Source organism: Protomyctophum parallelum, assembly GCF_964188405.1.
Source record: "Protomyctophum parallelum genome assembly, chromosome: 19".
In the NCBI taxonomy this organism is placed as follows: domain Eukaryota; kingdom Metazoa; phylum Chordata; class Actinopteri; order Myctophiformes; family Myctophidae; genus Protomyctophum; species Protomyctophum parallelum.
Genome location: NC_139717.1, coordinates 16,670,036 through 16,682,423, shown reverse-complemented (window position 1 = coordinate 16,682,423; position 12,388 = coordinate 16,670,036). Strand labels below are relative to the sequence as shown.

Here is a 12,388-nt window from a genome sequence, read left to right as displayed (position 1 = left end):
CAACCTGCCCTCCGGTAGGGCTGTCAAAAATGATTACAAAATCGTCTAATCGCAATTATTTGAGATAATCACAATTGTTTTTGCATAATCGTCATAATCTTCGATAAAAAAGAAGCGGAAATAGCAGATCTACAAGCTTACAACGCATCATGACACACAAAGTGACGCATTGTAAGCTTGTAGATCAGCTATATTATAAAATTGTGAAATATATTGTCAGTAATTTCTTAGTACATTTAAGTTATTTGTCATATCTGCCCTGTGCAATGCTTGATTACGAGTCCTTCTGATATAAAAAAATTACGAAACCTTAAAGTCAATCTGAAATAAAATTCTTATTCATATGTTGTCCAATGCTCAGCGCTAGGGATGCTCCGATCAGGTTTTTTGGGACCGATCACAGATTGTTTTTCTCATGATTGGCCGATACCGATGGGTTCCGATACCGATAGTGATCTTGTGAAATGACCAATGACTAGTCTGAACTACGTACTGCACTCCAATCAGAGGCAGGAGGGGCGTTACCATGTCTATGCTCGGACGCAAAATAGATTCACGTGTACCGCGTGTGTGTTCAGCCTTATAGAAGTACTGTGTGTGTGCTGGCCTGTGTGTACTGTGATGACTTCTCTCCTCTGGCTTTGGTCCAGCTGGGACGTAGGATGGAAGGAAAGGAAGGGAGCTCTCGGAATCCTGCATGGAAATTTGGGAACTGAGGGATCAGCCAAAATAATCTCCCCTGGGCGCGGTTGTTTTGGACTCTCGGCTACTCTGGTTCACGTGTGTGTGTGTGTGTGTGTGTGTGTGTGTGTGTGTGTGTGTGCGTCTGTGTGTCACAGCCGACACACCCCACTCGGCCCACATGACATTTTAAGCTCTCCCACTCTTCCAAGACAGAGAGAAGGGTAGGAAATGAACTGTGAGTCTTTAATTCTCCGATAGCTGTTAAACTGATTGTGTGTGTGACTGTGTGCGCGTGCTGCACACCCGCCTGGCCATTGAGAATGATGTAACTTCTGTCTGACTTACTGAGAAACGGCTGCACGCACGCACGCATGTGCGCAGAATATAGTCAATTATAGTGGACATGGTCTCTATAGTTGAACCCCCCCCCCCCATCTTTCCCTCTGTCATGTGATGCACTGTGACTTTAAGGGATGACCGGTGGATACAAACCGGAATCCCGGATATGACCGAATGTTGTTCGTTATTCGAGTTTGGGAATGGCAGAGTGCCGACAATAAAGTTGTGTTGTGAAACTACAGTTGTTTTATTCCAGTAACACTTTCCCTCTGTCACTTGCTCATTATGGCTACAAAGCCATGGTTGCTCAACCTACCTGCTGACCTCTTGCATGACACAAGAGGATTTACTGAAACCCAAAACAGGCTCAGGGCCCAACAGTCCATGTTAACCCTTGTTTAAGCTCCACTGCTCCAGCAACTTCTGCTAAGTCAACCACTGTTAAAGGGGACCTGGTATACTCATTATTTTATTGATACGGGGCAGCGGTGGCCGAACGGTTTTCGGAGCGGTCTTGATATCGGAAGGTCGCTATAGTTCGTATCCCCGGACCGGCACGTTAAAATTACCACAGCTGAAGTGCCCTTGAGCAAGGCATTGAACCCCTACCATGAAATGTTCGAGCAGGGCCTGGCTGTAAACAAGTTCTTGAGCTTAGTCCAGTTACCCTGGGTAAACATGGTAACTTTGCTTTACTTTGCTTTATACAATATTATGTCAAAAGTATGACTTTAAATGTGCAAATGCTCATATAGGGCTTGGCTTACACTCAGTTCTGTCATTTCTTATTTTAATACTAGTCCTTACCCGTTCTGAATGTATGAACAGCAAATGATGTTGGCCAGATGGGGCAGTAGAGAGTACTCTCTAGTCTCTACTGCCCCATCTGGCGGAGTCAGGTTAATATAAGGAAGTGTAGGCTACAGACAGACAGAATGAGAGACAGCATGACTGAGTGACAGAGACTTGTTAACTTTTAAAACCGGGAATGCATCTGTGTCGTCATGTTAGAATACAAAATAGACGTCCGGCTCAGGTCTAAATGGATTAAAGAACATCCCATGTTAAAGTGGAAATATTCTCACAATGAAATGCTGCCAATTAGTGGTTTAATCTAGACAACACTTGCTCTCAAAGCAAATGCCCACAAGTTTAGACATTAATGAAAAGTCTCTTTTCGCGTTTTAAATTAGTTTGGTAATACTTGCTTGAAGTTTGGTTCAACTGCAGTTGCTGCACTATATAGAAATTCAGATGCACTCGGAGGGAAGCTTTATTTCAGTGAATTGTAGAGGGAGGTTTTTGGATGGAAAAAGTGAGGCATTGATGGAGTCAAGACGATGGAGGAAAAGAGAACCTCCTCCATACTTTCCCAAGGCCATGGGTGGATGACTGTGGCATTATCGGGCACTATTGGGCATATTTCCAATGTACCTCGGTCTCTTGGATGTAGACTGGACCTCTGACTCATGTCATTTTGTGTGTGTGTGTGTGTGGGGGGGGGGGGCATGCACGTGAGCACAATCTCTGACTGTGGTCACTATTCATTCGCATTCTTTGTGCTATTCTGTGAAAGACCCGACATGAATAATGGAAGTGAAAGGGAATTGTAGGACTGTGTGAAGGACTCTGTGAAAAGCCATGGGAGCTGTTTGAGAATGAAATGGTATGTACTTGTTGTATGACATGTTGTATGTTGTATGACAGAGCAAAGAAAGAGAGCTATAGGTTCATTTTGGTTGAATGAGATTGAAGAGTGCCTGTCTCCATGCCTGGATGACAGAAACGTTTTAGCCCGTGACTCAAACTAGTGAAAATAGCAGATCTACAAGCTCTACAACGCGTCGCTTAGCGCTGCGTTGTGAGCTTGTTCTTAAACATCTGTTTTCAAATGTATGGCATTTCTTAGATTTTTTCTCTTTCTTCATGGGGATTATCAGCCATATGGTTATGGCTGAGTCATGTTGACGGGAGCGTGACGACGTAGTGAGAGTGACGCCAGCTGGCTGGAAAAATGGCGAGTGGCGCGCTACGAGCTTGTAGGTCTGCTATTTTTGAAAAATTGAAGAATGACTGACATAAAAACATAGCTTTTTCAGAAAACTGTCATTTTCAAAAAGACATTTTTTTTATCTGATCTCAGGTCAGAATGGGTTAAAGGACCACTTTACCAATTTTCAACCAATCTTCATATAATAGGTCCTCACTAATAATGGCGCAAAAATGGCGCAATTTTTTTCTACTCTGTCTGTGTCTCATAGGAGGGCTGTGGGCAGTTCAGAAACCGTCTTCCAGTGACATCATCGATAAAATCATGATTTTATCATGATTATTAGTGAGGACCTATTATATGAAGATAGGTTGAAAAGTGGTGATTGAGGCAGTTCTGTGTCAGTGGTTCTCAAACCTTTTCATGTCAAGGACCCCCAGAATTATATGTACTAGTCCTTACCCGTTCTAATATGAACACCAAATTAGGTACAGTGTGTGGGTAATGCGATATAGATCACATTATTGTTTGATAAGCTTGGGAAGGGCACAAAGTTAATATTATTAGGTGCTGAGAATCCCATGGGGGGGACGCCTGTGTATTCCTGGAACTCGCATAAATACGCCTCTGTGTGGCTGAGACGCGCACGCACACACGGTGCACGCAAATTGGTTTTGACATGGCAGCAGCGCCCTGGGCGGCGACGTGGCGTGTGCACAGTAGAGACAAGTTCAACACTGGCAGGCGTTTGCGGGTGTTTACGCAGCCCTGTAGGGATTTTGAATGATGCGCACGCGACCCGTCGTGAGACGGTTAATCGAGGCGATGTTTTAGTTTTTCATGGCATGCGCCGGTGCAGTAGGCTATCCGCTATACTATTGTAACATTGTCTGTCCTTGACACGCGAGTGACTACAGCCTAGGAGTCACAGGACATGGCCATCTGTAACGCACCCCCCACCACGTTTGAAGTGATATCGAGTTACGTGCAAAGTTGTCGCTATGATATCGGGGAGGAAGCGAGAGTGAATCAATCCATGTTACTTATCAGTGTGGCTAAAGCCAGGGGCTTGGGGATGGAGGCTTGAAGGTGCGTTCAAAGCAGATATAATATAATATGTTTCCAGTTGTTTCAGTCGCTTCACTGTGGTCGCGTGCAGGTCAGCGTTGGTTATAAAATAAGTCCAGTCTCGCCAGCCCACTTGTTTCCATGCAGGAGCAGTAGCTGTGTTCCCCCTCCCTAGTGGTGGATATACAGTTACAGTATGATGATTCAACAGATAGAAAAATTACACAGCGTTCACTGTGGCACAGTTGGTAGTGCTGTCGCCTCACAGCTAGAAGGTCCTGGGTTCGATTCCCACTGGGGACACTGTGGGCTCTGGGGGCGTGTTCCCTCCTCCGCGTCATCAGTGCCCATACCCGAGGCGGGGTTGGCGAAAGGGCCTTTCTGTGTGGAGTTTGCATGTTCTCCCCATGTCCCCTAGGGTAGGTACCCTCGCAAAAGGGTTAGCAGTAATCCTGGTCTCTAAACTACCTCCCCATGGCCAGTAGGGGCGCCTGATGGAGGGGAAATGAACTGGTCAGAATAATGTGTTCCTTCCATGCGCTACGTCCGGCCGGGGAAACTCCCCTTTCAGGTGATGTGGTCAGGCCGCTGCCCTCCCCAGGTTGGCAGAGGAAGTGTAGCACCCAGGATTACATTAGTACACAGTAATTTGACGTTGGGAGTGTAACCAATCTAACTGCGCGTGTTCGCCGTGGTGGAATGATAACGGTTCATTCCATCGAGTGGCGAGTGCGTCTCAATGTGTCGGCAGTGGTGTCGCTCGGCCAGGCACCAAATTGTATAGGCCACTGTTTATTGTGGTGCGGCTGTAGCCGAGGAAGCATGACAGCGAGGTTACACAGAGACCAGTGACCTGTGATGCAGGTGTCGCTAGGGGGCGGTGGTGTGAGTTTCCCATGTGAGTAGATGGGGACATTTTTATTCAATAATAATGTAATTAATAATCTATAATTTGTTAAATGGGGAAAAGGGCTTCGTTAAGACCTCCGTAATATTATGGTCAATGCCTGTGTGAAAAGTCTTGGAGCAGCCAGTGAGGAGCAACGGCAGTGTTTCAGACATTCATTCAGACAGACAGACAGACAGACATTGAGTGAATTATAGTTTGATGACGATGATTTGGCCGTGACCCCCATCTGAAAATATGTTGTTCCAGGGACCCCCCAGGAGCAAATATTTGAGTTAAAAATGTTCGCTGTGAAAGAATAGAATATACTGTATATTCAAAGATTTGCACGACATTTTCATGATTAATCTATTAATCATGATTGATCTATAAGCTCATAGTGCGGCACATAGTGCCGCAATATGAGCTTGTAGATCTGCTATTAGGTGACACAGATTCGGCCTCAGGTCTAAATGGGTTAAAGGTGTAGGGAAACGGACATGGTGGGCATTTTATTTTGGAAGTTTCAGCTTGAAACACGTTTCTGAACCAATCAGAGCGTCGCATCCCTCCAGGCTCTGGGTCCTCAAAGTCTGACTTCCTGCACGTGCAGTTTCATTTGTAAACAAAGTGACAGAGAGACGTGGGGCAAAGCCAGGGGATTATTTCAGTTTCCTTTGTAAACAAAGTGACAGAGAGACGTGGGGCAAAGCCAGGGGATTATTTCTAACCTATACACAACCTATATACATATTTAAAATGAGTAATACACTGTCTGGATGTCATCGTGAATGAGATTAAAAACGGTAGTTCTTTAATCAAAACCAGCTGTGGAGGAGGACAATGAAGCATGGGAATCAAACTGGTGAGCTTCATTTTTTATTAGCTTTTATAGATGTGGGCCTCAACACGTCATCACGCAGCACGTTTTCGTTTTCAGGAAGTAATTCAAACATTTTTTTATGGACTTTTGATATAAAAACACAGAAAAGTGCCCATTTGTTTTGGCATCCATTGTTGGGTAGGCCCATATGATGACCACAGATATGTTCGAAAAGTGTGAAAAACATATTGTTCTTTTCATTTCACTACACCTTTAAGCCAATTTTAATGTAGGAGGATCAGGGGGGCAGTCAGACAGATATTTTGTGATGCCACTAAGGAAATCGGGACTTCCTGAAAGTTCATATAATGGCCTGTTGTGGCGCTGTAATTGGGCCCAAAAAACCCCATAGCTCCATAGAGTACCATGTATTTGGGCCCAACTTCACCTAGACTGTATTACCTTAATAAACATGGTCATGAATACGTTCTGCTTCCAGTCACTAGTTTAAAGTCTAATTTCTCATGTCATAATATTCTTTTTGAAAAACGATATGGTCCCATTTATTTAAAAAATGACCATAAAGTCACGTATGTTCTGAGGGGCGTGGCTACCGTTACAGTCTATGATCGGGAGCCACCCCCCGTTCGAGTCAAAATAAAAACCAACGAAGAAGAAGTCCCACCTCGTTGTCTGGGCCAGCCAATGGCCAGCTGGGCCCAAACGGATCTACAAAGATGGTGACTTACAGTTCAAGGACTGACAGGCTTCATTTTACGTCCATATAAGACCCGGAGAACGCTTTGTCCATATTTTTTACAGTCTATGAGGAGGATGCATCATAAAATCTCCTGGGTGGACCACTTCTGACTAGGGTTTTTCCTCAGGAATTGAACTGTTGTATAGCCAGAAAAAAACTTCTTTACCTTTTCTTTAATTTCAGAAAGCAAAACACTACACACAATGCATCTGTGGTGGTGTGTATGTACTAGTGCTAGCATATCCGTGTGTCGTACCTAACTTCAAAGGAGGCTGACTTCATTTCAAATGCTGAAGAAGACATGCAGACTGAAGAGGCCGACTGGTGGCATATCTTTGGGTTCATGACTGACGCCGTCCTGTGGAAAGTCCCCTTGGTCCCCTGGTTACTTATTTCAGTGCCAAGACCAGGCCAGGCACACCCAGCCTAGCCCAGCCCAGCCCAGCACAACACAACACAACGCAGCCTGCTTCATTCCTCTGTGCTGTGTCAAAACCAGCTGTTCTTATCCTCTATGGGAGGAAATGGCTTTAATTCAATCCGATTTTGGGTTGAAGTCAGTCACGGGTGGACCAGGATTTTAGTCTAGTCACTTCCTATTGTTGAAGGAAAAGAAGAGTTCAAGGCAAAGGAAATAAACTCTCTTTCATTATTTTGTCTTTCTTGTACTCCTCTCTTCATCTTTGAGTTGTTTATTCAGTTTCCTGCCATTCACTAAATATAACATTACATGCGCAAAAGGCCAGTATGCCTGCAGCCTGATCCTTATGTCCACTGGAGCGGCTTATGGCTCCTTCTTGAATGTCAGCATGCAGGTCATAATTTGACTATATGACGGCCAGTCATTTAATTGGACTGTCAATTGTCGACTCGTAAGCAATATTCATGACGGCATGGCGGATGGCCGTGTGAGATTTAACACCCAGAGTTCATCCTGGGTCGTGTTTATCTGATGTCACATTCTTTGACATGACCGAACGACACGGCTCACTTTCTCTGTCCTTCACTCACCCTCTCTCGCTTTATCTCCCCAGCTTTGCCCACTTTCTCACCCTGTCTGAGGAGATACAGCTAAATCACTGCTAATATGGCACGGGGGCACACACACACACACACACACACACACACACACACACACACACACACACACACACAGACACACCCCCCTCCATCTATCTGTCACCTGTCAACTACTCCTTTATGTGACACCTTCACTCCACCACCCACCTTGCCGTGTGTGTGTGTGTGTGTGTGCGTGTGTGCGTGCCCCTCCATCTATCTGTCAACTACTCCTTTATGTGACACCTACACTCCACCACCCGGTTTTCTTGCCCTCCTGCTGTGTGTGTGTGTGCACCCTTGCATGTAAACACACCAGGCATGCTCGACAACCCTCTACTTCCTCTCGCTCTCGCTCTCTCTCTCTCTCTCTCTCTCTCTCTCTCTCTCTCTCTCTTTCTCTCTCTCTCTCTCTCTCCGTCTCTCACAGTCACCTCCTCTTCCTCTTCCTGATCTGTTGTTTTCACTTCTTTCCTCGACTTCTCTTTTCATTACGTGATGCATTTGAGCAAGTGGATGCCTTGGAGAAAGCGTAACTTTTCCCGGAGGAAGGGGAAGCTGGATAGCGGTCCTCCTCTGGGTGAGTATGGTCCCGGGGACGCCGATCAGCAGTTTGAACACGTTTGGAAAGCAGAGCATGCAAATGGACTCTGGTACACTACAGGTGCAAGACGAACAGAAGATCAGCATGAAGAAAATAATAGACTTCTTACTATAGTCTTGGTACCACTACGTTTATCGCAAGATCCATCTCTGGTTTTGCAATAAACAAGTGCCAACATTGGACAGTGAGAATCCAGGAGGTTTTTGTGGGGGGGTGGAGGGGACTCGCGAAGCGGGTGGGTGGGTGGTGGTGGTGGGGGGACGGGGGACGGGGCTCTGGGGTTCTTCCTGCAGAAAGCATTGGGAAATGACGGTACACTTTCAGCCATTCAAATGCAAAAAGTAGGCCTACTGACATTGATTTGATGACTGCAGCTGAATGTAAGACACATCTTTAATAATTCCCGTTCATTATTTAAGTGAACATCTCTGTATGTGATTGCATGCACGGGGGGGGGGGGGTCTGGGGTGAATTCCTGTGTTCTGGTGAATTTAGGGAGTATGACACCACATCCAGGACAATCGATGCAGGGGGATTCCTGCAGGATCCATGAGTGTTGGCAGCCCTGTGGTAGGAGTAAGTGGGAGGGAACCCCTTTTGGTGTTTTAAACATTGTTATAATTTAGCTATTGAAAAATAGCAGTTCTACAAGCTCATAGCGCGCCACCGAGTGGCGCGCTACGAGCTTGTAGGTCTGCTATTTTTGAAAAATCGTGAAAATATTTAGAAGATTTTCTTTTTTAATTTTGAGGTCAGGCCTAAATGGGTTAAGGTCCCTGCACAGTGCACACTGCTGCATTTTTCTGATTATTAGCAGCGCCGGTTTTCTGAGAAAAAATACTGCGTCCAGTCTGCAAGGTCCTTTACCGTCCTCCTGCAAAGTGTTTTTGGAACAGAAGAGTCAGGGAAACGGTTGAACGTGCCTGAAAGGCACAGTCATAATGTGCAAATAATAGTAATAACGTGCAAGAAAATTACGCTCAGCAGTTTGTTGGGTATGATTATGTTCGACCCTGCACAGTGAAATCTTCAGTGTTCATTTGTCAATTTGTAACTCTGAAGATGTAACTAACTGTCTTGCTGCTTGTTTGCATGCTGTACTTAAACCTGTGACGTGTCACAATTATTACATGGTCGCCACTTATTTGAGATAATCGCAATAACACATTTTGTTTGTCATTTCCATGTTGAAAATTGCCCATACATTTTCACAGTTTTGAAAAATAGCAGATCTACAAGCTTCTAACATGCTACTACTGTTTTGACCGCGACTGAGACGTGGCTTTCATTAGTATTGTATGTACGGAATTGCCATTTGACGTTATTTACGATTCTGTGCTATTGGGTTACAACTCGGACGGGGCTGAATCGGCGCTACCGAACTTTCTAACGTTCGACAAAGTAACTTTCTCTCGTAGCTCAGTCAGTCTGTCTATCTGGAGAAGGCAATGTTTCATTCATCCTTAGGTGGCTTAAAGGGGGGGGGGGGATGGGAAACATCCTTTCTAGTTGCGAACGCAATGTGCACTAACTATGAGACCCTGCAGATCATGTCTGTGTGTGTGTCTGTCCCGCTGTCACACCACCCGCCCGCCACCAGAGGGCGCAGCTGTAGCACACACACACACACACACACACACACACACACACACACACACACACACACACACACACACACAGGGCGCAGCTGTAGCACACACACACAACCACACACACACACACACAAACAACCACACACACACACGAGCTGCGTTCGCTTCCCGCGTTTGCGCGTCTTACTTGTAGTAGTATGTATTGTCATCATTGTGCTATTATGTATTTTTTTTAAACACACTTTTGGATATTACTCCTCCAGATTCTCTCCAAAAATCCCGCAAATCGTTAACAAAAACCCTCAAATCATGAACGCAGCATGCAATCTTTGTGACATTTTCCACAGACTTTCCTACTAGACTGAGGAATATATCCCACCCTTTTCACATTGGCCTGTTATAGTGCCACCAACAGGTGGAATTTTTCTGAACAAAATGTCTTAAATCCCTTTTCACATAGGCCTATAATAGCACCACCAGGAGGCCACAACCTGACCTGCCCTGGTGGAGACCTGTGCCCAGAGGGGCACTTATAATGTAACCTTCTGATCAGTGTTTCGATCTATTGTATTGCTGTGTGCGTGTGCGTGTGTGATTTGCTTGCCTTGTACCAGTAGCACCTCTTGTTTATTTCAGCTACACGCTCACAGCAGTCAACCGTGGTATCTGAACTCTTCCCTCTGTTTTGCTGATATAAACAAGCAGTGTGGTGGGATGGAGGCAGAGCGCTGCATCAAGTGGCAAGCTGCTGTGGGGAGGGAAGGTGCAGCAGTGGATTATCACTGACGGGAGGAGGCTCTCCTGCTCAATCTTTCATCAGTCATGGCCCGTTCGGAAGGTGTTCCGCGCGGTGCATTCCAGTCACCATAACCCCCCCATGGCGCCTCTTCTCATTCATATCGTGCCATCCCATGTTGTGTCTACGTACTGTTTGTGTGTGTGTGTGTGTGTTTATGCATTCTCTGTGTCTGAGGAAGAGGGAGATAACCAGAGGACGGTGATGATGCCCCTCTTCTTTGCTTTCCAACGTGGGACACCTCTTGTGTTGCATGCCGGGATGGTGCAGAACAGAGTGTTGTGTGTTCCTCTCACTATCGCACCATGCATTATGACTGCCCACCCATGGCTTACCCTCTCTCTCTCACTCTCTCTCTCTCTCTATCTCCTCCCTCTCTCTCGTTAGCAGTGTACCTCATTCTCTCCCTCCTCCTGTCTCCTCCCTCTGTTGCATTCTTCTGTTCTTCTCCCCCTCCTCTGGTCAAGGAGTGACAGCCGGAGGAGAGAGAGAGTTAGAGAGAGTTAGAGAGAGAGAGGGAGGCAGGAATGTGAGTTTCTGGTCCTGCGTTGCTCGGCCTCGGTTGATCTCGTCCCCTCTTCTTGCTCTGTGTTGTTTTTCCCTGGCTTGGCGTTGTGACAGCGGAGGGGAGGCCGGGAGAGATGGCAGAGCGCGGGCTGAAGCTCCGAGGTAGGACCCTCGTTCGACCATGTGTGTGTGAGCGTGTGACACACAGCTGGGTGGCTGATTGCTGTGTCGCTCAGGTGACAGGTGTGCTAGAGTGCTCTGCATAAGCGCAGTAGTTAATATTTACTCTTATGTGCATGTGGTTTCTCCTTTTTTCCTGTTTAAACGTACGGTACTTAAAGATACAACTGCATAGGTTCATAAAAGCTTTGATTGAATGAAAAGAAATTGCCGTGTTGTGACATAACTAATGTAAACCAACCTTTTTGTAGCCACACATTCACATAAAGTACATTTAGAGAAGTCTCACATTTGTCCGAAAGTTTCGAAAGAAAAAATGTGTTGCATAATGCGTAAAGAAAGCCTTTAGTGCAGCGATGCAATGGTGCAGTTACATGCATATTGGGCCTCAATTCAAATGTATGCAACACTATAATGGAATCTAGGTGGCTTGGTTAGTCCAAGTACTGTTTGAAGGTAATTTAAATTCATCATTTTTTGATTTGTGTCCTCTTGTTCTGACTTGTTCGTCATTTTCAACGCCAAGACATGTCATTCACTGTTAACTCGGTTGCCTCTGCTTCGTGACCTCACCGGCGGCGAAGCATAATTTCTCAGAGCCCCGTTGCCCCCCCCCCCTAACACTTTCTCACTTCTAATTGCACTAATGCACACACCTACAGCTCTGCTCTGCAAGAGTGTTTTTCAAACTAAGTGCAGGATATGGGTTAATCCCCACAGTTGCTCAGTAGTGTTTTCCCTACAAATTCCCACATCTAGACTAGACGCTGGAGCGTCAACACGGCTCTGGGACAAGCTTAGACAAGTGACCGCTGCAGCGAGGAGGGGGGGAGGAATGAGTGTGTGAAACGATGGGGAATTCTACGCATTCCACTGAGCCCACCACCGAGTCAAAATAGAATGCATCTCCACTGTCAAAGTTGTAAACTAAACAGCCGAGGAGTGCGTGTGCGCTCGTGGGCTGTTATGCGTGAGATTGATTGGCGTGCTGCTTGTGGGAGGGGGAGACAAAGTTGAAGTGTGAAGTGTTTCTTTGCCCCCGCATCCTCCTCGTTGGTTGGGACTGTCCGACAGTGTTTGTGTGTCCTGCCTAAAGGATT

The 12,388-nt window shown here is 45.9% G+C and overlaps 1 protein-coding gene across 1 annotated transcript in view; it reads left to right on the top strand.

Annotated features, from left to right (window-relative positions):
* The first annotated feature begins 8,113 nt into the window (after positions 1 to 8,113).
* utrn (utrophin) overlaps positions 8,114 to 12,388 on the top strand; it is a 285,060-nt gene continuing 280,785 nt past the window's right edge. The window contains 2 exon segments of the mRNA XM_083790820.1: positions 8,114 to 8,189; positions 11,223 to 11,270. Of these exon segments, the coding sequence (XP_083646946.1) occupies positions 8,126 to 8,189; positions 11,223 to 11,270 (112 nt within the window). The 5' untranslated portion in view covers positions 8,114 to 8,125.